The sequence below is a fragment of the Motacilla alba genome, chromosome 2 (assembly GCF_015832195.1).
Source record: "Motacilla alba alba isolate MOTALB_02 chromosome 2, Motacilla_alba_V1.0_pri, whole genome shotgun sequence".
NCBI classification, from domain to species: domain Eukaryota; kingdom Metazoa; phylum Chordata; class Aves; order Passeriformes; family Motacillidae; genus Motacilla; species Motacilla alba.
Genome location: NC_052017.1, coordinates 81245168 through 81269050, shown reverse-complemented (window position 1 = coordinate 81269050; position 23883 = coordinate 81245168). Strand labels below are relative to the sequence as shown.

General features: G+C 37.7%; 1 protein-coding gene across 1 annotated transcript in view; it reads left to right on the top strand.

The window, feature by feature from the left end:
- ADCY2 (adenylate cyclase 2) overlaps nt 1-23883 on the top strand; it is a 204841-nt gene that overhangs the window by 174162 nt on the left and 6796 nt on the right. The window contains exons 17-23 of the mRNA XM_038130098.1: nt 3789-3908; nt 7508-7692; nt 9183-9267; nt 14896-15054; nt 19301-19447; nt 20527-20634; nt 22663-22777. Coding sequence (XP_037986026.1) covers nt 3789-3908; nt 7508-7692; nt 9183-9267; nt 14896-15054; nt 19301-19447; nt 20527-20634; nt 22663-22777 — 919 coding nt within the window. The remainder of the gene's footprint in view (nt 1-3788; nt 3909-7507; nt 7693-9182; nt 9268-14895; nt 15055-19300; nt 19448-20526; nt 20635-22662; nt 22778-23883) is intronic.

Sequence of the window (23883 nt, the reverse complement as noted above, 5' to 3'; positions counted from 1 at the left end):
AGTGCAAACACATCATTCAGAAATAAGTGTTGTTTGGCACATGGGAGGTGACAACACTAACATATCCTTTTTTTCCTCCTTTTTATATTTATTAATATATGCATAGATATACCATATTTCATATAGTGTTCTATGTGTGCAGGTAACATTTATAGGTCAGAAATGCTTTGTGCAAGGCTCAAAACCCAAATTAAAATGTTTTAATAGAAATTAACTTATATAAATAAGCATGCCATATGTGTTTCTGTAATATAATTGTGTTTGAATTCTTCATGTTATATAATCTTTGCTCTGGGCACATGCAAAAAGTGGGATTCTGAAACTAAATATTTCATGTTTACAGAAAAAGTATATGCACTGTTAGTGGGATGTGGTTCTCTTGGCAAATGCCCTTGTTAACAGAAGTTATTACATAGCTGGAGGCAGGGAGGGAGAGTAAATCCTCAAAGCTGTCTGAAGGGCTTTTGTCCAAAGTTGTTCCTGTTAAAAGAGGCAGGAGAGCATCGGCTGGCTTAAAAAGTAACCAAGCAACTTCAGAAAATCCTTAAGTAAAGAAGGAAATAGTGTGAAAAGTAGTATAAAAGAAACAGAATCACAGAATGGATCAGGTTGGAAAGGACCACAGTGGTCATCTGGTCCAGCCTCCCTGCTCAAGCAGAGTCATCCTGGAGCACACAGCACAGGATTGTGTCCAGACAGCTCTTGAACATCTCCAGTGGGGGAGACTCTGCAGCCTCTCTGGGCAATGTGGAAATGTGTAACAGGAGGCAGAGAGCTATGAGTGGAAACAGATGACAAAATAATATTTTGACACTGTAATAAGTCACCTCTCTGGCATCACACCTCTGCTTCAGCCAGCAAGAGCAGCCTGCCTGTCAGATACTGTGAGCTGTCTGCCATGCAAATGGGCAGGCAACAGCACAGGATGGGACAAGCAGGGACCTCTGCTCAGGTTTGTCCCTGCACACGAACCTGCAGGGCTCTCTCTCCAGCATGTGCATCGACAGCTTGCAGGGAGCTGCACAGGTGCACATGGAGTACCTGCAGCTCCTTTCAGCTGCGTGTGCCAGTAGGGGAACCAGCATTCCCAGAAGCGGGAGTGTGTGCATTTCACCCACACATCCTGTGGGAAGAGGCAGATATGCATGTAACTCTCTTCATGTGCACGTCATTAGAGCTCTTTGGGATCAGTTATAGAAGGATGTTTCAAACTCTGTAGGTGTTTATTAACATTTTGTAGGGTCTGTTTTCATGGTTTATCTGTTATATTTCTGATATTGATCCTCATCTGTAGCAGTGTGGGGTATTTCCCTGAGGGAGAAAGATTCAGAGGATTCCACACTCATCCTGACTTTGTTGTTCACTGATGGCAGGTTAATTATATGCAGTTTCATATACACAGTTATGTTGGCAAAGCTAGGGAACCCAAAAGTGCAACTGCATAAGCAGAGGTGAGTGCCAGCTTGGTGTTGGTATTAGGTGGCATATTGATAACCTTTGCAAATCCACAACCTTGGACATCTGTTAAAGGGGAGTTAAGAGAGAGAATGGCTTCAGACACTTCTCTACAGAGCTATAAAACATATCAAAGGGCACTCAACACAGGTGGTGACATGGTAGGTTGGATAGTCTTCAGAAAGATAAAAGAAGTCACTGTGCTGACTGCTGCCAAGGGGGATTGTGGTTCTCTGTCCTTGGAAGTTTCCAAGAAGTTTCCAAGACCTGGCTGTCCAGAACTGTGACTGAATGACTGACCAGATCTAACATTAGTAAACCAAGAAACCATTTTAACCCACATTTAGTTGCTCCGAATGGAGCAGTTCAGGTTTCCTCTGTGACAGTAGCTAAAATCAGAAATGGAGAAAGAATGTAGGGGTGGGTTACACAGTGACTACCTGCAGGGAACAGCGTGTGAGAGGGAGGTGACCTCTGCAGCTCTACTCTAGTCAACCACATGTGGCACATGTGTGTTTTCATATTTAGTGTGTAAGAGGGACTATGAAATCTGCTAATAAATTAAGATGACAGTCAGTGTCTGTGAGGTAAGTCTTGGGATTTTAGAAAGGAAAAAATCAGGTATGGATTTGAGAAAATAAAAAGAACTAGGATGAAATTTAGTAGTAAAAAGCTCAAGATTTTAGTTGGTCTGACAGAGTAGTGACAAGAAATTCTGATACATGTTGGAAGCTCATCACATGGATAGGCAATGAGTTCAGGAATTTGATTAATTAGGCGCGTTTAATGTCAACTCAGCTGAATCACAATAACCATCCACGTGACTGCTTTTAACTCATGGTAAGTATGAACTGCATTTTCCTAGGCGAGTCCCAATGAAGGAAGGCTACCTCACACTTGCTGAGCATGATGTTAATAGCTGAGGTGATGTCCGTGGGCAGAATGTGTTAAGCTGCATGAGGTACAGGGAGCTATTAAGGTTTTGTAGCTGTAAGCAAAGGAGCTTTGTTCCAGATCTATAAATTCAGTTTTTATATTCAATTTATTCAATGCATATAAATACCTCAAAGGCAGATGCCAAGAGGATGGTGCCAGGCTCTTTTCTGTGTTGTCCAGCAACAGGATGAGGAGCAATGGCCATAAACTAAAACAAAAGTTCCACCTCAACAAGAACTTCTTTACATTGAGGGTGGAAAAGGCTGCCCATGGAGGTTGTGGACTCTTCCTGTCTGGAGTCATTAAAAATCCACCTGGACACATTCCTGTGTAACCTGATCTAGGTGACTGTGCCATGGCAGGGGGTTGGACTGGACGGTCTCCAGAGGTCCCTTCCAACTCTAAAAATTCTGTGACTCTAGGATGTATGAATATGTATTTTCTGCAGAATTTGTATTAGTGCTATTGCATGACTCACTGATAAAATCTGGGAAGTGTGTTGGCAGTTTTGGTCACCCAGAAGGTTGAATTGAAAGAAATATATACAGAGAGTGACTACTAGACTAACTGGGAAAATGAAGAGCTTGTTTTCAGGGAAGAAACAAGAAAAAACATAGATTGATGAGCACAATGAAGCCTGAGATGACACTAAGTACTAGGACTTTAAATCCTAGGGAGAGGAAGAAGTGACGTGAAAGTTAAAGGATGAGATTATGACAAGAAGAAAAACAAGCAAACTGGCCATGGATAGTGATTAAATGTAGAAACAGCTTAAATGTTGAGATTCAAACTACTGGAATAAATGTAGTCACCAAAATCTAAACTGTTAAGACAGCACTGGATCACTGCATCAAGGAGGTCTGTATGATGTTGGTTTCCTGTGTGATTACTGGCTGAATTTGATGCCCCAAGAGATAATTGGATCCACTTTTCTGTTTCAATTACATTAGTCCCAGTATTAATGTCAGCATTATGATGTTATTGTATCCATGTAAACCAACTTGTAAAGACTTCTTATTCTTTCTTAATTCTTCCTGTGTTTAAATAGGACATTCAGTTGAGGTAAATCCAGGAATTATTCATACTGAGTTTATTTCTTCATTGTCTCTTGGGTATGTGAGCTTCTGATATATGAAAATAATATAACAAAGAGTCTTTTGTCTTTTATTCAAGTAGAAAGTGTCAGATGAAGGTTAGCAAAGTTGTTTGAGAATGCAGGAACAAGTAATCATGGTATATCTTCCTTTTCCTATTTCAAATTAAAATTAAAAAATCAGTGAAATACCAAAGTTAAATAGTTACATGTAAGGCTTTCTCCACTTCCCCATTTTTATTCTCTATTTTGACCTTAAACAGCTGTAATGCTAATGGATTATATGTTAATTTTTTTTTTCTAGTTTTTCCTGGATAATGCTGTGATAGCTTTTCCCTCAGTTCTCAATTCATCAAATGCAAGTTTTCCTAATTCAAGTAATCAGACACGGTGGTGTATACAAAATAACTGTTTTTTCCTACCGGTAAGTTCATTTCACATTTCTTTGTTTGTTTACAACAATTACAATAAATTGACTGTTACCAGATCTGCTTGAAGTTAAACACCCACCCATTTTTGAGACTGCAGTAAAACCTTGAATTTATTTTTTTAGTCAGCTGCAACTGCATTTGAAGTAAGTGGGAGTTAAATGAGATTAGTACTTCTGAAAATAGAGGTTTTAATGAATGTCAAATTAAAAAAGCAGGAAACAGCATAACAACAAGGAGGCTTAATTCACCATGCTAACACATTACAAGATATCAAGATAACACACGCATCTGCAAAGCAGACTGTGCACTGAAAGCCAGGTTAGTCTGCAGGCAGGTTTCCCATGGTGGGAATATTTTTAGGTGGCTGAACTGAAAATATTCACCATTTTCATCAAATGTGAAATTGTCACACTTCTGTCATTGCATATTTTGGAGAAGCTGGCGTGAGAGAGGTGGAAATAAAACTCTCATGTGCCACTATATAAACTGCTTAAGAGAGCTTAACTGATCTGAAGAAGATGTCTCAGTGTGAGCAAAAGCACAATGGCACATGCAAGAGGAGGGGGAAGGACATTGCTGCAAAAAAGTGGGACCTGTGTCCTAGAGAGCAGTGATTCTTAAAACCAGTACAAAAGACCTGCAGTTGAAAATATCAAGCCATATATTGTGTCAAAATAGGTCAGCTGGGTTTGGGTGAATAAGCTGGTGGCAGTGGGAGGAAAAGGGAGTTTATTTCATCTCTATGGTGAAATAATTACCAAAATGGTGTGTCTTGTTTTCAGGATTTATAGCTTTTGAAGTATTAAAACAAATTCTTTCATCAACCAAAATTTGCCTTTGGCAGATTGGCATAAAAAATTATGTTAAAATTTCACTTCTGATATTAATAAATGAAAAACTAAAATTAGCTAAAGATTTTAAAACTTTAAAACATCTCTCAAATAAGCATTGTTTTCATCCCCAGACACTGCAAATATTTTAGCTAGAAAAAGCTTTAGAAATTAGAAATTTGTTATTTTGAATCTGTGTGTTAGTTTTAAGCTTTCTTCATGTCAATAAACTTCATGTGATTTATGATAGTAAACCTGACATCTATTGACTATGTCATCTAAAATGAGTGCATAACAGCTTTGGGAATTACTTTAGCCCCAATTGATTTAAGTTCATTTTGAAGCAAAGCAATTTATTTGCCTCCTTCTCTACCCTCCAAAATAACTTTTTTGATTAGTTTAGCTTACTTTTTAAAAAGACTTAGCAAAGATTCCTCAGTAAATTATAGCAACATTTTTGTGTTTAGTTTTGTTTGGTTTTGCTATGATGCTTCTGTAGTTTTTGTGTAATAGAAGTTGATGTGTATATCTGCTCCTGGGACAAAATACAGTCCTGTATCACTGCTGCCACCTCCACATGTTAAATAAATAGAAGTTATAATACTGGCATCTCAAAGATGCAGGTTTGAATATATTTTATTTGACCAGGAAATTTTTTTTATAAAATCACTTTGTTCTCAAGTAATTTTTTCTCTATAGACATATGGGAGTAGAATTCCTTCTTACTTCAGTAAAGATCTTTATACCCACAGAATTGCAGGTCTTAAATTTTAAGAGAAGAGGCCAAATGCATTGGGCTGGATCCTAAGTGTGTACTACCCTGGTGCAAGACACCAGACCTGTGATCCCTGTAAGAAAGACACTCAAACTCTGTAAGGTATTGGTTAAAATACCTTTATTAGCTAGCACAAGAAAGAAAAAGAGAATAGATGGACTTATGCCCCTTTAGATGCTGAGAATCTTGATTCATACAGTATGAGGTGCAGATTCTGTCTGTAGAGAGGTTACCCTGCATTTTCCTCTTTTGAGCTGTTGGAGTATTTTCTTAAAAGGGAACATTTATATTCAATGCTTCAGCTGTCAGACAAAAGGGACCTTCATGAGAACTTCCTGTTGCACTGTTGTATAAAGCCAAGGCCACAGAGGGAGCATCACGTTGGTACCAGGTGGGAGCTGCCTGCAGGCTCCCGGGTTGTAGCAAGTTGCCTGAGCTGGCTGAGAGTTGGGGGATCCTGGGGCTGGGGGAGGCACTAAGCAGACCAGGGGCCTGCACCTGCTCAGCTTCACTGCTCTATGGATTGCCAGACTCTCCAGATCTGCTTGTTGCTTACTGAAACACTGCACTGCAATGCAAGGTCTGCATCCTGAAATGTGTGGCTGCACCACTCTTCTCTAATTCATCCACCCTTGTCTGAAATTTTCAATCTATTCTGTGTATTCATATGGAACACTGTTCCAGTGGAAGACTGTTCCACTTGAAAATTTCTGGGTCTTTGTCAAACAGAATCCAGTTGTGGGTTCAAGACTGCCTCTCCTTGTTTCTTTTCGGAAAACTGGTTTCAACACTGGAATACCTTATTGACTCAAAAAAAAAGGCTGCTACTATTTTTATGTAACCATGAATTTGAAGTGTGACCTTCTCTGAAATGCAGCTATCAGAGAAGTTTTATTGTTTTGGTGATTCTGAACAATAGTTCTATCTATTTCTTATTTCAACCAGATTTTCAAGCAAATTACAGTAGCAACAAAGATTGAGATGGCAGATAAATTCTGTCTGATGGGTGCTGTGAAAATTACCCTTCTTAGTGATCCTCCAAAATTAGTATACAGTGATTCAGGTTCTGTCAAAAGTGCTGCCATCAACAAATCAACACTAGTCTGAAAATAGCATGACTAGAAATAGAATGCTTTGTAGTTTCAGAAAAGAAACTTCCTTGCAAGGTGCAGGACTGTAATTTTCAGGAAGCATTTCTGGCAAAGGGGTTGCATATTAAAGACTAAGATGATGATTCTAGAGACGATTCCTGTTTTAGCATTAATTTTGATGTTGTAATCAATTTCCAGCAAGTATTAGAAGAAAATTTTTTTTCAGGAATTTAGCTTCAACTATACATATGTTTGTTGATATATACATCATAGGAAAGAAAAGACCCTTTTTTTTTAGCAATTGAATGTGTTCTTATATGGTTATTACTCCACAGGATTTGAGAGAAGGGTTTTTTTATATTTATATTATGCATAGGCTCTGTTAATAGCTTTGTATTTTTCCTATCCTAGCTGTTTATAAAACTGCATATCTGTGAGATTCACAACTGTGTACTGCATCAGTTTATAACAGCTGCAAATACAGGCAATGAAATTATTGCTTCAGGCCATTAGACATTTTACCTTGACCCAAATGCTAGCAAGACATACAGGGTGATCCTGGGACTCAAGCATAAATGAAAATTTTACAGTGAAACAGGAGTAAATCTTATGTCAGTCTGCTGGCAACAGACTCCTACATTAGATTTCAACACCAGCAGTGGTATCCCACAAATGTACATGAGTAAATCGAAAGTGTCAAAGGGTGAAAATTAGGGAGCATAAATTTATTTTTATTGGTTGTCTATAAACCATAGTGTCCCAGATTGTGATAGATTGCACACTTCAGTGGTCAGTCAATGATTTGTTTTTTAAAGTAGCCTGAGCATTTTATTATGCATGATTTCCTACTCAAGAGCCAAATTCTAAATATTTTCCATTTGATTTCTCTTTGCCAGTATTTTATATACAGCTGCATATTAGGGCTCATTTCCTGTTCTGTTTTCCTGAGGATAAATTATGAGTTGAAAATGGTAATAATGTTGATTGCATTGGTGGGCTACAATGTTATCCTTCTGCACACTCATGGGCCCATGCTGGATGACTACAGCAAATTTATGTATGCAATGGCACCTCTTAGAAGGTAGGTGGCTAACTCCAGTCTTTCTGAAGTTAAATACTACCCATGGTAGCTCTTACATCATGGAACATACATGTTTGGCTATGTAATCTGAGTCACAATGTAAAATCATTGTCATGCTGCAGTTAATATTTGATTTAATGTCACACCTCAGAGCATTAGAATAAAAAAAAGTCTGGACAAGGCATTTAAATCACACACTATAGGAACTAGAGTATGGTTTAATTTGCATTTTTGTCACAAAGGCCATTACAAGAAGTCATCACCAAGTTTGTTAAGGCCTCAGGCTGCACATCATTAAGGCTTTTAGAGCATATTTGCTACAAGCTGAAGAAAATCAGCTTCCCCAGAGCTAGTACATAGTCTGAAATGCTTACAAATAAAGTCTTAGTGATCGAACAAATTAGTAGACCAACAGTATGGATTTTTTTTTATTTTATTTTGCTGTACCTGTGCATTTGTATCTTAAGTTTTTAGTGAGACAGCTGAAATCTTTGTTACAGCTGATAATATGTAAGACCAAAATTATGACTCCAGTTCTTGTTATTGCTGTGTAAAATAATTTTTGGACAGCTGTAATTTCTACCTCATTTTCAAAACAACGAAGTGATTCTCTTCTGTGTAGGCCAAGTGTATGACATATGCCACACCAGAAAATCTGGGTATTCAGACTGTAGCTTCAATATTATTTTTCCTGTGCTGTAACAATCATGGAAAAGGATCTCATTTGAAAATTTGGGGGGGGAAAAGTGTATGTTTTCTTTGCACTTAAACCTAAAGATTAAATGAACAAACCCAAGTCTTTGTTTCCATTTTATTAATGGAAAGAGTATGTGTGTGATGGTATGGAGAACCAGGGGACAGGTTAGACTGAGCTTGTGCTTCTGGCAGCTTTAATTTTGTCAGTCAAGCTCTGCGTCTGTTAGTATTTTCCTTCCTACATCTCTTACAAAAGATTCTTGTTTCAGTGGCATGAGTAGGAGAGTTCTAGTGTGAACTGTTTTCCATTGCCTTTAGTGAATTTTGCTAAAGCAGAGTTTTTAATAAACTCTTTACAAGATTCTAATTTGTTCCTCCTCAGGTGAAAAGATATCTTGGGAGATAGGTGCTTTAGTTTCTTTTTCTGCATATTCATTGGATATGGTCGAACTCTCCACAATGGAAATAGTGTTATTGCATTAAAAATCTATTTTTATTCTACTTGTATAGAATAAGCCACAAATGCTCTACATTTGCAAGTTAAAAAGGACATTATTTTTTCTAAATCCTCATCTTATTATTGGACTTCAAAATGCAGAGAATATTGTGGAGGTAATTAAATCTGCATAATATAAATAATGACATTTCCTCAAATAATATACTGTATCATATTTAAATGTCTTAGTTTATGTACCAGAAAGTAGTACCTATAAATTGTGGTCTTATTTTTGTGCTTGAAATAATATTGGTTTAACTTTTGAGCAGCCTGCTTTACTTATGTTTTTATTTTATAGGCCAGGAATACTGAAGGACCTGAAGACAATGGGCTCAATTTCCTTGTTCATATTCTTCATCACATTACTGGTTTTGGGTAGACAGGTAAGATGCACACTTCTCTTCACCTGCACTAGTGGACACAATGCCAGCTGCCACATGCAGCCTGTCACCTTCTCAAAGAAACACCTTTGTCCTGTTCTTTCCCATACCCTTGCAAAGGAGTGTCAGGAGCATCAATAACATTATTTTCTTTCTTGCCTTCTGGTACGCCCTTAAAACGCACCAATAACTATCACTGACACTATGCTGATAGTGTACTGTGACTATTGCTTCTCATTCTGACCAGTAGTGGCTCGTAGCTTCCCAGCTTGTTCCCATCTGTCTGCATCCATCTGCTGTCTCCCTGGTTGCTTAATTGCAAGCTATTTTCTTCACAGTTATTACAATTTGGTGCAGACACAGAAACAATACAGCATGCACACAGAAGTGTACTACATGCTGAGGCCATGGTTGCACTAAAACTGTGACCCAACAGGAAACTACTCTTTTTATGACCCAGTTGTGCTTTTCCAGAACAAATGTGATGTCAATGATCCTACCCTGTACTAAGCTGAGGGAAGATGCAAGGGCAGTTCTTTCTCTAAATCCCCGGACTTGCAATTCCAGCCCATCGTGCTAGAACAATGCAGTGCACAAGACAGGGCTCTGAAACAGACGAGGCAATCCATGTGAGATCTCATGAACAGCCTGAGCCTTCACAGGCTGCAGCCTTGGAAAGGACTTTATCCCAGACTGTCCTTAAATCATTCATTTTTATTACAACTCCTTCAAAAGCTAATGACTGTCATTTAAATTGCCATGCAGGCCCTGCAGGTTACTTCACAAAAAATTCTTATCTGGCAGTTTCCGCAGTATTTATTGTAGTGGGGAACATCCTTCTAGATTTAGAAATAACATTCTTCATCTGCCTTGTCAGTAGCAGCACTTAGAGTTTGTTCATTTGATGGTCGTGACAGAGTAGGTCTAGAGCACAGCTACTTTCCCTCAGAAAGAGGGACAAGTTTTTCATCCCATCAGTGGAGAATCTTTAGTCCCTGTCAACCCAAGTTTCAAATGGAGGCAAAGGGTGCAATACCAAGAATAAAGGAGAAGGAATATCATCTTCACTGGAAAAGGAAAGATTTACTTATGTGTTCAGTCACATCAACAAAGAAGTTTGTTCTGCCCGCAACTACAGGTGTTCTCTGTCACACTAACTAAGAAATGATTGTATAATGGAAAAAGTCTTCAGAGCCTTTTCAGAGCTGTAGGTCCATGTCCAGGGTCCTTGTCATGATATCACTTATATGTAACTCTTCAGTCTTTTGCCTTTGATTTTTCTAACTTACTCTCCCTTAAAGAAGAAGGAGAAAAAAGCTTCTGCATTTTCAAATGCTCTCAAGCAAAGTCTAAAATGGAAAATGTTATGAACTAATTTAATACATACCTGGCATAAGACCTGCCATTTAAACTTACTGTTGGTGATATTGATTGGTAGCAAATGCTTGGGAAAAGAATAGGGGAGGAAATCAACCTGCATAGAGTCACCTATTCACAGACATATACTTCCCACCTTCTGCCAGTTAGTATTCCTGTGTCTGTGTTTAATAGCTATTGGCTGTTCTACTTTCTGTTTCACTGTCTGATCCCTTTTTAACCCATTTTATCTTCCTGGTGTTCCCAACACTGATAATGAATTTCACAGTTTGATAAAAATGCACGTGACAGTGTCTGTCTTTCTGTTTTTAAACCTCCTCTTTTCTACTTTTATGGAGTGGCACTTGTAGGATGCTGTTGAGCCATCTTGGCAGTGTGAACAAAGTCAAATTCTTCCTTACCCTTCTTCCACAGAGGGTAATATGCAAGTAATTTTTCTGTTAGTTATTGCATTTTTTTGCAGATAATACATAGGTTTTCTTTTTTTGATATCTGATTATTTTAAAAATGCTAAAGATAATAGCCACTGATGAAAAGGATGGCCTTTCCACTTCCCCTCAGCTGCCATTGGTGCTCCTCTGTCCTCAGGATGAGTAACCAAAACGTTCATCCAAACAAAAAGTGGATGCCTTCCTGCAAGCCTAGCTCTATGAACATGCTCACCACTGGTCATAGAGATGCCTCTCCTGAATCAAAAGCAGAGGCAGAGGATCAGTGCCTCTGGTTCAGTGGGGACAAAGAGAGGAAGAGTTAGTATATCATTACATGGTTTATGAGCCTACGTAATTCCTTTAGCTGCACAGCTAGAATCACCACTGGAAGAAGCAGACCTTCCCTCAGCTGTTTATTCTTATCCTTTTATCTCCTCATTTGTACTGGCCCAGCTCACTCTGTAGATGTATAGTGGATCAAAATAGGGAAATGGTCAGAATTAAAAATTAACCCTGCAGAAATGGTTGGTTTTGAGCCAGATCTATTTTCAAGATTTATGGTGTGGCCACAGCAATGCTTGTGCCAGAAGAATGGGGTGAACAGAAAAAATCGAGATGGAAAAAGCAGAACTGGTTTTTTTTGATGGCCCTGCCAGTATAGGTGACAACCATTTCCTGACACTGAGACGAAGTGACTCATTTCACCCTGCATACAGATCCTGACAGTTACTTGATAATGGGCTGGCAACAGGCAGACAATGTGTTGAGAATGGTGATTCTTCCACCCTTCCCAGGAGAATCCAGATTGCTGTGGGCTTGACTTTGAAAGGAGTGTGCTCACTTTTAAACACAGTTGAGCACTAAATGTCTCTTATGATCTGCTTTGAATCCAGTATTGACATAGCTGTGAATTCCTTTCTCAACAGTACCTAAAATATTATGTGTCCCGTTCCTCTGTAGGCTGGCTGTATAGTTTTCCATGATTGATTACATTGTAGTTATCCACACTGAATTTCATTGGTTGTTTTACTGCTGAGGTGCTTGTGGCAGCTTCCCAGAGCTGTAAAAACTGTTCCTTTGTTGTCTCTGTTCTGTTTTTTATTGAGCTTTTATTTTGTGAGGGAATTCTCTTTTTGAACAAACTAGTCTCTTCAAGAGCCTCTTCTGAAAGAATTCAATGAAAACTTATTTCAAATTTCACTGCTAGTCACATGACCATTTACTTCTTTGTAGTAGATGGAGGCATGTTTACAGAAATTATGTCAACTCTTCCAGTTGTAGATAGGTGTCTAGATAGGTCTTTTCCTTAGCAGTTACTTTTTTTTTTTTTTACAAAGTACCTTGCTCTATTGTTTCTGCTTCTTTTCCAAAGACTTGACTTGTATCTGTACCCTTTGTCAGTTCTCTAACACTCTGTCTGTCTTAATCGATCAGAATAAGTTTTGTATCATGTCAAACAAACAAACAAAACCACCACCACAACAATTCAAACTAAGTTAATAAGCTAGTGCTCTTTTTGAAATATGATATGCTGACTTTTCTAATTTCAAAGAAAATTGTAGAATACATTCTGATTTTTCTTTTTTGATCTCTAAGTTCTCTTTGCCCTTTTTTGGAGCAGCCTAAATATAATTCAGTAAAGAGTAAGGCTTTTTTATACTAGCTTTTAAAGAAGAAGCATATTTTTGAAAACTTCACTTAGCTACCACCTTTTCTTATCACTACAAAATTGGAACAATCTATGGATATTTAATTTCAGCAGGCATCCATGTTACTTTTGTCAATTTATGCCAAGAATTTTGACATGTAAGGTTTTACTGGATTTTTTTCTGCATGAATACCATTTGTGGCATTTGAATTTACCATCTATGTGCATTTATATTTATACTAATCCAAGTTCTTGGATGTATAAATATCTAACATATGTATAAAAAAGACATTCTAAAAAAGTGACTGCATGTATTTTGTGTCACGTGGACGGTTCTGAAAAAAATCCCTATTCATGACCCCAAAATTTATAGGACTGATAATTGCCATTTAACACAGGCACAATGACAGGGCAACAATAAAATCCTATTTCTGAATTCCTGCCGAAATCTGTTCTCAGGTTCTCTGTACCTTTATGATTGTCTGTACAAGTATTTAAGTCTCTGCCCACTCTTATTTTGCTTATAGTTTGCAAATATCCTTTAGTAACATACAATTATTTAAAATATCCAGCTTGTCTGTTTCTTTGACATTCAAAGTCCAGATTTCTGCGATGCAGCATGATCCATTCTAAGATGTCAAGACCTCTTTTACTTTTAGAAGAATGTCACCTTTGAGTCAGAATAGGCAGAATATTTCTTTTGCAGTGCATTTGAGGTCTGCATTCTGTCCTTAGTAGTATCGGTATCAGCACAAAGGGAGTATGTTAACAGTGATTTCATGTGCTGGATGTTCTCTTTCAGTTTTGTAATTAAATATTAAATAGTAACTGGCCCTTATCAACCAAATCAAAGGAAACCTGAGTATATTTCTCTCTATGCATTTAAGTGGAGGAATCATTTTCCTCTTACTGTTTTTTTCATCCTGCAAGTATTTGGCAGATGCAGTTTTGCTTCATCAGTTTGTGGTTTTTTTTTTTCTTTTGTTGCCTTTTAAAAGCTTGCCAAATCATTTTATACCATCTAATTTCAACTTTCTACTCTTATCTTTGGCTGTGATCTCAGTAGAATACCTATGAATCATTTTGAGCTGTGACAGCCACTGTCCAGGCAGAAGGACTACTCTCATTTTTTATGTCAATGCTTACTGACTGCTAATATCAGTAGCTAGCACTTTTAAGTTTTTCTATAATAGGATTGCCATCATAATCATATTTTCCTGGTTAATAACATAGTCTTCATTGAGATTGCCTGATAGTGTTAAACCATTAAGACTACATTGAAAGAGCTCTGGATTTTTATCAGGTCAAATGAGATAGGCTGGAGGAGGCTTTACTGTGGAAATAATGCCAAGAATTCATGACAACACCTCGACAGTATTGAAAGGAAGTGGAGAGAGCTCCATGAAAGTGCAGTTTTATTAATTTTCCACCACCTTTCTAGTGAAATTTGATCTCAAAACATACTGATACTCTAAGGATGTTGCATATTTTCATATGGTTCCAGGTATTGTTGTGATTACTGGAAAGCTACTGTGAAAACTCTGGGACAAAAAGAAAAGCAGGATAAAGTATTACAGGAAGGAGTGTAAAACCAACCAACCAATCAAAAAAAAAAAAAAAAAAAGCAACCAACAAAACAAAAACTCAACTGAGTTGGCCCAACTGACTGGGCCATTTTTGATAGTCTGATCATGATTTGATATACCGAATGCATATCATATCAATAGTCTGTTTTCTTTCTGCCAGGCTAGTGGTGTGGTGTAAGTTCAAGTTAGTAAAAGTTAGGGTCTTCCTGAAATGCCCATTATTGTAAGTGAAATTCCGCACTTACAAAATAATATTAAGTTACAAAACTGTAAATTGTTTCCATTAAAGTGTTTGATTTCTGAAATTAATTTCTACTCAAGTTTAAGAGTAGATAAATAAATCTTCCTTTGTTTAAGGTACCTTGCAACTTTTCTTATTTTCTCCTGGGCCTTTTTATTGGATTTGATAAATTGTATGTCACAAAGTGTATGCTTGGGGTTTGACTTCTGTGGGACCTGGAATTATATTTGAGTAGCCAAATAATAGCATTGTAGGGGTTGTGTACTGTGCTTATTTTGTCTCTTAAACCTGTACTCCAGCAGGACAAGATGCCTATTGTTTCTTTACTTCTGTGTCCTCTTGTAACAGAATGAATATTACTGTAGGTTAGACTTCCTGTGGAAGAACAAGTTCAAAAAAGAGCGGGAGGAGATTGAAACCATGGAGAACCTAAATCGGGTGCTTCTGGAGAATGTGCTTCCAGCCCACGTAGCTGAACACTTCTTGGCAAGAAACCTGAAGAATGAGGTCAGCTGTCTCTGTATATCCTCTGCTCTGTAGGAAAGCAGTGTACCCTGGAAATACCACTTAATGCTGTTTTGAACAGTAGGTCCTTACAGCAAAAATATACATTTACAGACACTTTCATTTCCCCATTCCTTCCTGTAAGGTTTGCTTTACAGCACTGAATGTACCATAATACCTTGAAATAAAAAGGTAAAATTTTCCTAAGTGGCAATGCACTTTGCCTATTGAAGGATGGTAAAAATAGGTGAGGAGGAGGAAGAACAGAATGGCTGAATCAACATGGGTTTAATTTTAAATCATATGCATTCAGATACTTTTTCCTCCATGATCAGAGTGGAGTTGCAACCGGGTTCTGCATTTTCTTCTGTTAACTGGAGAGCTTGTTTATTGGAGTGAAAATTAACCTTTTCCCCGAAATAGCGGCTATGTTAATTCTGGAAAGATGTTCTGAACACTGAATTACCTGTTTATTCACTGCTTAATGGACCTAATCCCAGCACCAGAAAAGTCACCCAAAAGATCCATCTTTACTTTTCTGGAAATTAGATCTGCTCCTACTATTCCTTTACAGTAATAATAAAGAAAAAAAGTATATATAAAATCCATTTAGACAGAGTAACAGCTATGGAGATCTTAAATGTAAGATTTTTAATTACTTGTACTTGTCAAATAATTGTTTCTAAAAAGACAAAAGAGGGCAGAGGGCAGATTTAGGTATTCATTTTTGATCTCCTAAGACGAAAAGGGCAACATCTTCTTTTTCACTGTGGTTTTCATTTCAATACTTCAGTATTCCCTGAAAATATTCATTTGGTAGCTAACAAAAATTGCTCTGGGGTTCCTTTGAATGCAGTGAAGATTTTGGCTGGAAGCCAACTTGACTCAGCTCCAGTTCTCAGTTAAGGCATTAAACACAGCAAACCATTAGGAGATTGCTTTCTTGATTATGTGCTACTCCACCTCAGCCCCCCAGCAGAGCAACACCATCTGCTTACCTTTGTATCAGCTACCAGATTTATCTTGTCACTCCTCAAGATTCTTCTTGAATGAGGTTGGAATGAATTTACTTAATTTAATGAAGCACAGAAATTGTAAAGTGCTGAGCTCCCCAGTTCATCATGTCAGGTAAAGTAAAAATAATTTGACATTATTTTAATGACATCCATTGAAAAAAGAAAACAAACCAAAAAACCGAACTCAAGTTGTTTTGTTTCTTTCAACAGTTTTCGAAGGAAGGCCCTTTCAAATCTCTGGAAGTATTCAGGAATATAAGTATCTGTCATGTCTTTAGATTTGTTTCAATATCAGCATGGTTCTGTATGTAGATACAGATGTTAGGGCAGATTAGGCCTTTGTTTTCTTTGTGTGAATACCTAAATCAACAGATAAGACATTGAAATTTGTAGACATTTTCCTTAGCTGCAAACATTCAAGTTACTATAGTTTTATGTTCTTTTCTGTTTAAAACAGATTCTGATATTAAGAAAATGGATGAATATTCTATTTGCAAATAATATTTCCCTTAGTATTTTATGCATGCAGCTGTATATGGAGAAAAGGGAAAACAAAGTGCTGCTGAAAAGTAGTCAGGAGAAATGAAAAGGGAAAAAGTGAGTGGATGAATGCTAACTGGGAGCAGTTGGACTGTAGTTTCAAATGACCAACAAAGGTCTTTTTATAACAAGATATCTATATTGATTAATGCTAAGACACCAAAAATAAAGTTCCTTCAAAACAAATGATAAAGGTTTGTTTGCTTTACCAGAACCTCCAGAGCTGGGTTCTGCTTATAGTCTGCATGCTGGATACAAGACAGGTTATTTTCCAATTGAAAAAGACAGGCTCAAATCTAAAATGAAAAGCAGGAAACAGGGCCAGGATTAAATGTATCTGCACCTGGCTCTTGCAGCTTTCTCCTTAATGTTTTTATCCTTCAGATTCCCTATTAGTAAAAAGTGCTTGGGAGCTTTTGTGCTGCAAGCTAACTGGCAAGCCCATCACTGAGCAGGAGGAGTAGTGCTTTATTAGCTACAGGATGGAGCTAGCACCTTACTTAGAGCAAAAATTCTGCCCCAGAGAAGCTGACCACCATGCCCATCCAAGGGATAGAATTGGACTGGTTTGCCTTCTCTGTCCCAGGAAGATCTTCAGGCACTGGAGATGAGGGGACAGTAAAAGGAACATACTTGCAGAATTTCAGATGGTATTAAAGAAGAAAAAGAAAAGGATTGAATGCAAAAGACAGGATGATTTTGTTTTTGTTTAAATAATAAAAGCTGTTCCTTCCTAGAATAGTATTGCACTTCATTTTCTGACTACACATTTTGGAGAGTACTGTTTCAAGAGAAGAATTCTCAGGAAAATTAAGGCACTAGATTGTAACATCCTTTATTATTATGATCAAAATAAACTAGATGGGGATGACTCCTTGAAATTCTCTGAAATTTATTGTGATAGTCACAATTACTACTTATCTGGTTATAAATAGTGCCAGTTGTTGTTGTTTTCATGATGGTGCTATATTATTGAGCATTCATTAGTGGAGATGGATATTGCCAGTATTAGCTAGGAAGGAGGACAAATGGGTCACTATAATTGAAATAAAATTACAGGGAAGATGACCTGAGGAAATAGAAGTAACGCTGAGTTAACCACAGAATGTAGTCGCTGTACCTTGTTAAGGAAATACTCCATCTGACCATCCAGGAGCCACTCTGAAAGTCACACCTGCACCACCTGAGAAGGGACCAAATTCCCTTCACAGTGGGCAGCTCCAGTGAGCCAACAGGTGCCCCGCTTGACTCCCCACACACCTCAGACTCACATTCAGACCAGATTTCCTTACTGGCTTGACCCTTGGGTTTCCCACAGCAGAGTCTCAAAAATTGGGATTTAACCATGGTGCAACATGGAGCTGTGAATCAATATATTCCATCCCTACAGCATACAATTATGGTAGAGCTTCAGCGATGCTATGGGTATAAAATCCCTAGAAAATACAGTAGGCACAAAAATCTAGTAATAAAAAATCTATCTCCTCCAGCTGCACATGTTCCTTCCTGTCCATCATTATTTTCATGTTTGCTCAAAACTTCCCTCACACCTGTGACGGGATGAAGCAGTCAGCAGTTTTCCCATAGTTTTGTTATTTTTCAGTTATACATCAGCAGTAAAGATCCACTATGTCTGAGCACATCTGTGTACAGACACACCACATTCTTCCAAAAGAATGGATTGCAAAAATTTCAATCTTGTCAAATTGCAAAACCCAAGCTTTGCTAAGTAAAAAGGGAAATATCTTATGCTTCTTGAACTCACAGAATAAATCCTTTTCGTGTGAGTATTGAAATCCCTTTTTGCTCAAATAATAACTTGAAGGTAGTTTTACATTAAAGTAGATAGCAGCCTCATTTATTGCTTTGTCTGCCTTTATGTATAGATGTTATTTCTTTTTTAAGGGTTAGATTAATAAATTTTCTTTCTTTCTATCTTTTTTGGAGGGATGTGAATTTGTCCTGAAGTAGAGATACTCTAATGTTCAAGGGCAGTGGAGAGGAAAGTGAAGGGGGTAGTGGGAGGTGGTCATTTTTAGCACCAGAATCTTTCTGTGGAATAGAAATGCTCTCATTTCAGTGGTCACAGAAGGCAGTGCAGACTCTGCCGTAAGTAAGTTTCAGTTCAGATAAATTCTTTCTTTTTGGCCCAGATCCTTGTTATGCAAAAGAAAGGATAATTATTTTGTCCTCTTAGGCATATTAAGTTGGGAACCATCAATCAGGGTCATTTTTCATTATGCATTTGTAGTACATTGAGTTTGTGACTTTGGTTCAGTTTTTTAGTTAGTCCAATAACAAACAGCTAATAATAAATCCAATATTGTTTTACAAAATACATTTTCAGCCATGTAAGCCAGACTAAATTCTCATCATAAGAAGTCTCAGAGATGGGCCCTATCCAATAAATTAGTGAACATTTTGTTTTCAGAAAGTTAATGTTCAGGAAGAAAAAAAAATCATTACAATATTTTCAACTTTATATGTTAAGTCTCTTTTATGAACTGGTTTATGCATTGTTTAAAATTAATAAATGCAGCTAAATGCAAAAAACATCCAATATCCATCTTAAGGCATTCCAACTACTGCAGCACCTCTGTTTTTAGATCCTGGATACTGCATGTTAATAAGGAAAGTTATTTACAGCTGGGTATGATAATTTTTTTTTCTTTATACTGTTTTCTTTTGGACAGGATCTGTATCACCAGTCATATGACTGCGTGTGTGTCATGTTTGCCTCTGTTCCGGATTTCAAGGAATTTTACACAGAATCTGATGTTAATAAGGAAGGGTTGGAATGTCTCAGGCTGCTAAATGAGATCATTGCGGACTTTGATGATGTATGTACCTACAACAGTGATTGACATATGGTTTCAATCTAACTAACTCATGATATGCAACATCAGAAAACATTCTTGGAGGGGAGAGTGGAAAAGCTGTCAGAAAATACTTACAGGGACTATTAAAGGAAAAATAAATTTATGTGAGATAAATCAGATACTGATCTCACATCATATTCAATTGCTTTTGATTTCCTATAATGAGAATCCTATGAGTATTATTTTTTTTGCCCATTAGCTGCAGTTCTTGAGACAGTTACATTACATGCCATGGATTAACCATTGGTTCTAAATATGAATGTCTAAAGTCAGGTATAACCTTTGTGTTATACCTGATCTGCACTGATGATTTGATACACAAGCAAATCAAAGGATTGTAGAAGTTGTAATGTTCCATTCTCTGAAGTCAGAAGTGAGTGGAGAGCATGACTGCAGATGGATTGGGAAAAGGCATCTATAAAGGCCTCACTGAGAACAGTATTTCTCTATAGGGAAGTTATTAGTGATGAAGATACCAGTAAAAGGTATTAAAATTGTGTCATGACTCACAGAGCATAGTCTGGATTTGTGAATCTGCAGATATAGAGGTATTTTAGCAGCAAACCTATTTGGATAGCATTGGGTGTCCAGTGTTTAAAAACAAACTGGGATATATGTACTAAAATCCTTGGATTTTAGTCCTGTTGACATGGAGTATTCCACTGGCATGGAATGGATGCTTACTTTCAGAAAGCTGCCTAAAGCTTAACTGTTGGCTTGCATGGTGATCCAGTTCCAATATCACATGAGTGCAAAGTCTACTGACTTTTAAAAGCTGTATGTAAAATAAGATAGAATTTATTCTCAACTACTATAAATTTCATTCCTTTATAGTAAAAAGTTATTTTAGAAGACTGAAATTCCCTTTCCTTCAGGTTCTGTAACCATTGTTTTATCCATCCTTAAGTCCTTCATCCTGTATATATTTGTGAAGCCATTTGAGGTCCATACAGAAACTGTTCTACGATTTGATTCTCTGATTGGTGTTAGACTAACGGGGCTGCTGATATGAATAATGAATGACTGTCCTTGTTTTACAGTTACTGTCAAAGCCAAAGTTCAGTGGAGTTGAAAAGATAAAAACCATTGGAAGCACTTACATGGCAGCAACAGGACTCAGTGCTACACCCAACCAAGAACAGTGTCAGGTACAGGAAAACATGTTTCTGCTTAATAAAATGCATATTCAAATGAAGGCTAAAATTTTGTTCATTAAGCTGCAGGTTATGTATAATAATGTGGCCTAGTTTTTTTTCTTATTAGCATAGATTGTATTGTACTGGACAAGTATATACTTTATTAGTCTCTGTGAATTTTTCTTCACATTGCAGTTTGAAAATGCCACCTCTGTATTTGCTAAAACAGGCCTTCTACTCCAAATACAGTACAGCATCTCATCCCTATGTGCTGCATCAGGACTGGATTTACAGAGCATACAAAAGATGGCAAGAATTAAAGTTTTCCATTGTGAGCTGGGAGGGATGATTTGCCTTACTGAGTATACACTTTTAGAACCCTCACACTCAGCATTGAGAATATGTTCCTTTGTTTCTAGTTTACTTAATGTGGTAGGATTAGGAACTGCAGTCAGTGGAAATCCAGATCAGCAAAGCAATTCATAACTTATTCAAAAACCTTGCTTCTGCCATGATCTTTAGAGTACTACAGGTTAGCAACTGAGAGACAGCAATTAAGAATCATCACAGTCTCTACTAAGGATTAATGTGCTCTTGCCAAATTCATGTTCCTTCTAAACACAAGCAATTGCTACATGAACTGTAGACCCTAAGAATTCTGAGGACAAATAATTATTTTAAATTAGCTCTGACATTTAATGCAGGGAGGTGAAGGAGATGAAGAAACTGCCAAACTGCAGACCGAAGATGTGAAGACATAGGGAGCTCTCAATCACAACTAAAACTAGTGTATGCAGAGGAAGAATCTATCATCTGAGTTATTTCCACAATCAGGAGATCCACAGTTTAGCATTCCTTTGGTGATTTAGTTCTCATTCTCAAGAGAAACCCACCAGAACTCAGCAGCCTTCATTCCAGATTCCCAAAGATGCACAGATCCTGCAGTATCTAGTGAGACAGTGACTGACTGCTAGACATACTGCTGGGAACCACCCCCAGCTTAAAACAAGCATCCAAGGAAGACTGAGTGCCTAAGGAAGGGGTCTGAATATATCAGCTGAACAGGAAACCATCTGTTTTAGCTAGGAGTGAACTCCAAAGGAAACAGGCTTCATTTACCTAAACAGCTGCTGCAGCATGCACCACTACTGTCCCACCCTAGGCTGATGCACTCCATGAATCATCTCTGAAGCTGTCATCTGTCCATCTCTTCTGTCCCTTTATCTCAAGAAATAGGGAAGATTCAGTAATTTCTCAGAGAGATCAATGAGTCCATGTCTTATGAAATCAATCACTTGTCAGGATCCTACCTTGGGCTGTGGGACACCAAAATCAATTTTCTCCTCAGCCTGAAAGGACTCAAAACGGCACTTAAAATAAGGTTGCTTTGTTATGTATGAGGAGAGATTAAATCCACAGCCTTGGTTAGTGGTATAAGCTCTGTACGTAGAAGTGCAGAGTGGGGTTGCCCTCTTCCTCTTGCGTTTTAGTAATTTTCAGGTCTGTTAAATGTTCTCAGATGTACTTGTAAGATGAGATCAGTGGAAGAATTCTTAAAATTGTGAATTTCACTGGATCTTAAGCATTTTATAAGGGCGCTGAGCTGTGCAACAGTGAGAGGAAAGAATCTCTGTAGGGCTGTCCACAAGCATTATTTATTATGAAAGGGAATACAATAGAAGCAGACACTTGAAGAAAACGAATTAACAAATTCTAGGTACACATAGATATTGAGTGCCTGCGGGATTAAACAACAGCTAATCAGTCATCGACAATCAAAATGTTGGATAAGGCATGGTTCAGGTCTATCTCCTCTAGACTGCCTGGTTGTACACAAGTGAAATGCATCCTCAGCCATTGTTTGATCTAACTGATGCTGGACAGGGTACCACCTTCTACATTACTTCTCTGCATCTGCCTGCAGAGGACATCCCTAAGGGCTTAAGTGTCTTCAAGTGTTCAGCATGTTTTCATTGTATTCTCACAGCGCCGAGACTCACAAAAACGATTTTACGCCATTTGTTTGTCTTTTGAATTCAGGAACCTGAACGACAATATATGCACATAGGAACCATGGTGGAGTTTGCATTTGCCTTGGTGGCAAAACTGGATGTCATAAACAAGCATTCATTTAATGACTTCAAGTTACGAGTAGGTGAGTATCACAGGATTCCTAGGAGAGCATCATGGACAAGGGGGAGGATTCAGTGCAAAGTACCAGCTGATTAAAGTAGTAGTAGAGCTGACCAAAAAGGCCGTGATAATAAACAGCACCATCTTTACCTGGTTTAAAAGCAGCCTATGTGGTATTGCCTATCACCCCCTGGAGTGTTTTAAGGCTAGACTTGAAAAAGGGCAGTATTCCTATTTAAAGAATGGTTGAAAAAATGTGTTCACATGGCTCTGAATGGCTTTATGGTAACTCTGTAAAAATTATTATAGAGGTTATAAGCCATACATTTTTAGAAGTTTACAAATATCAAAAGAATACACAAGAAAACTCTAGATTAGGCTTTGCAAAACTATATGAATGGTTTTTCAGAGGATAAGAGCTATAACAGGTCAGTGAGGCTGCAGTTTGAAATATTTTACATGTACTAAATTCAAGCACACAAAAATGCACTCTTTCCTTTGAACAGTTAGACAAGGGAGAGTATTCGTCTTTGTTATTCAGGTAAGAGCAAAGATGACTAGTTATTTATCTTGGAAAGAGGTATCCCTTACGTTTCAGTTTCTAATTGCTTCTTCTTGTGCATCCTGGTATTTTTAAAAAGAAACAGACAGCTGCAGTAAGCAGTAGAAAGAATGATAAATGAATTCAGAGCTGGTCAAGAGCCATATGTTCCAAAATGTTTATTTCCTGATAGCAGTACACAGCAGTTTCACAATGCAATATGTAACGTGGAAAGTGTGAAATGAAAACAGTAAACAAATATTGAAAACCCATAAATTCCATAAATGTGTCAGAAGTATTTGATTTCCAACAGTTATTCTCCTGTCTTGTCTTTTTCTTGCTGTACCACTTGCTTCTCCTTTCAGCTGCTCCTCTCAAGTCTATTTCACAGTGCCACCCACTGGCAAAACTTGCTGTCTTCTGACTTGAAACGAGATTCTTAGGGCACTCCTTTGCCAGTATGTTTTGTATTCCTTGCTAGAGCTAAAAATGACAAAGCAAATCAGAAGTATACTTCCTTGTCAGAGTGTTACAGAACTTGATGGTTCTGGCCATAGCTGACATTGCACATACCAGCAGCTTCAGCA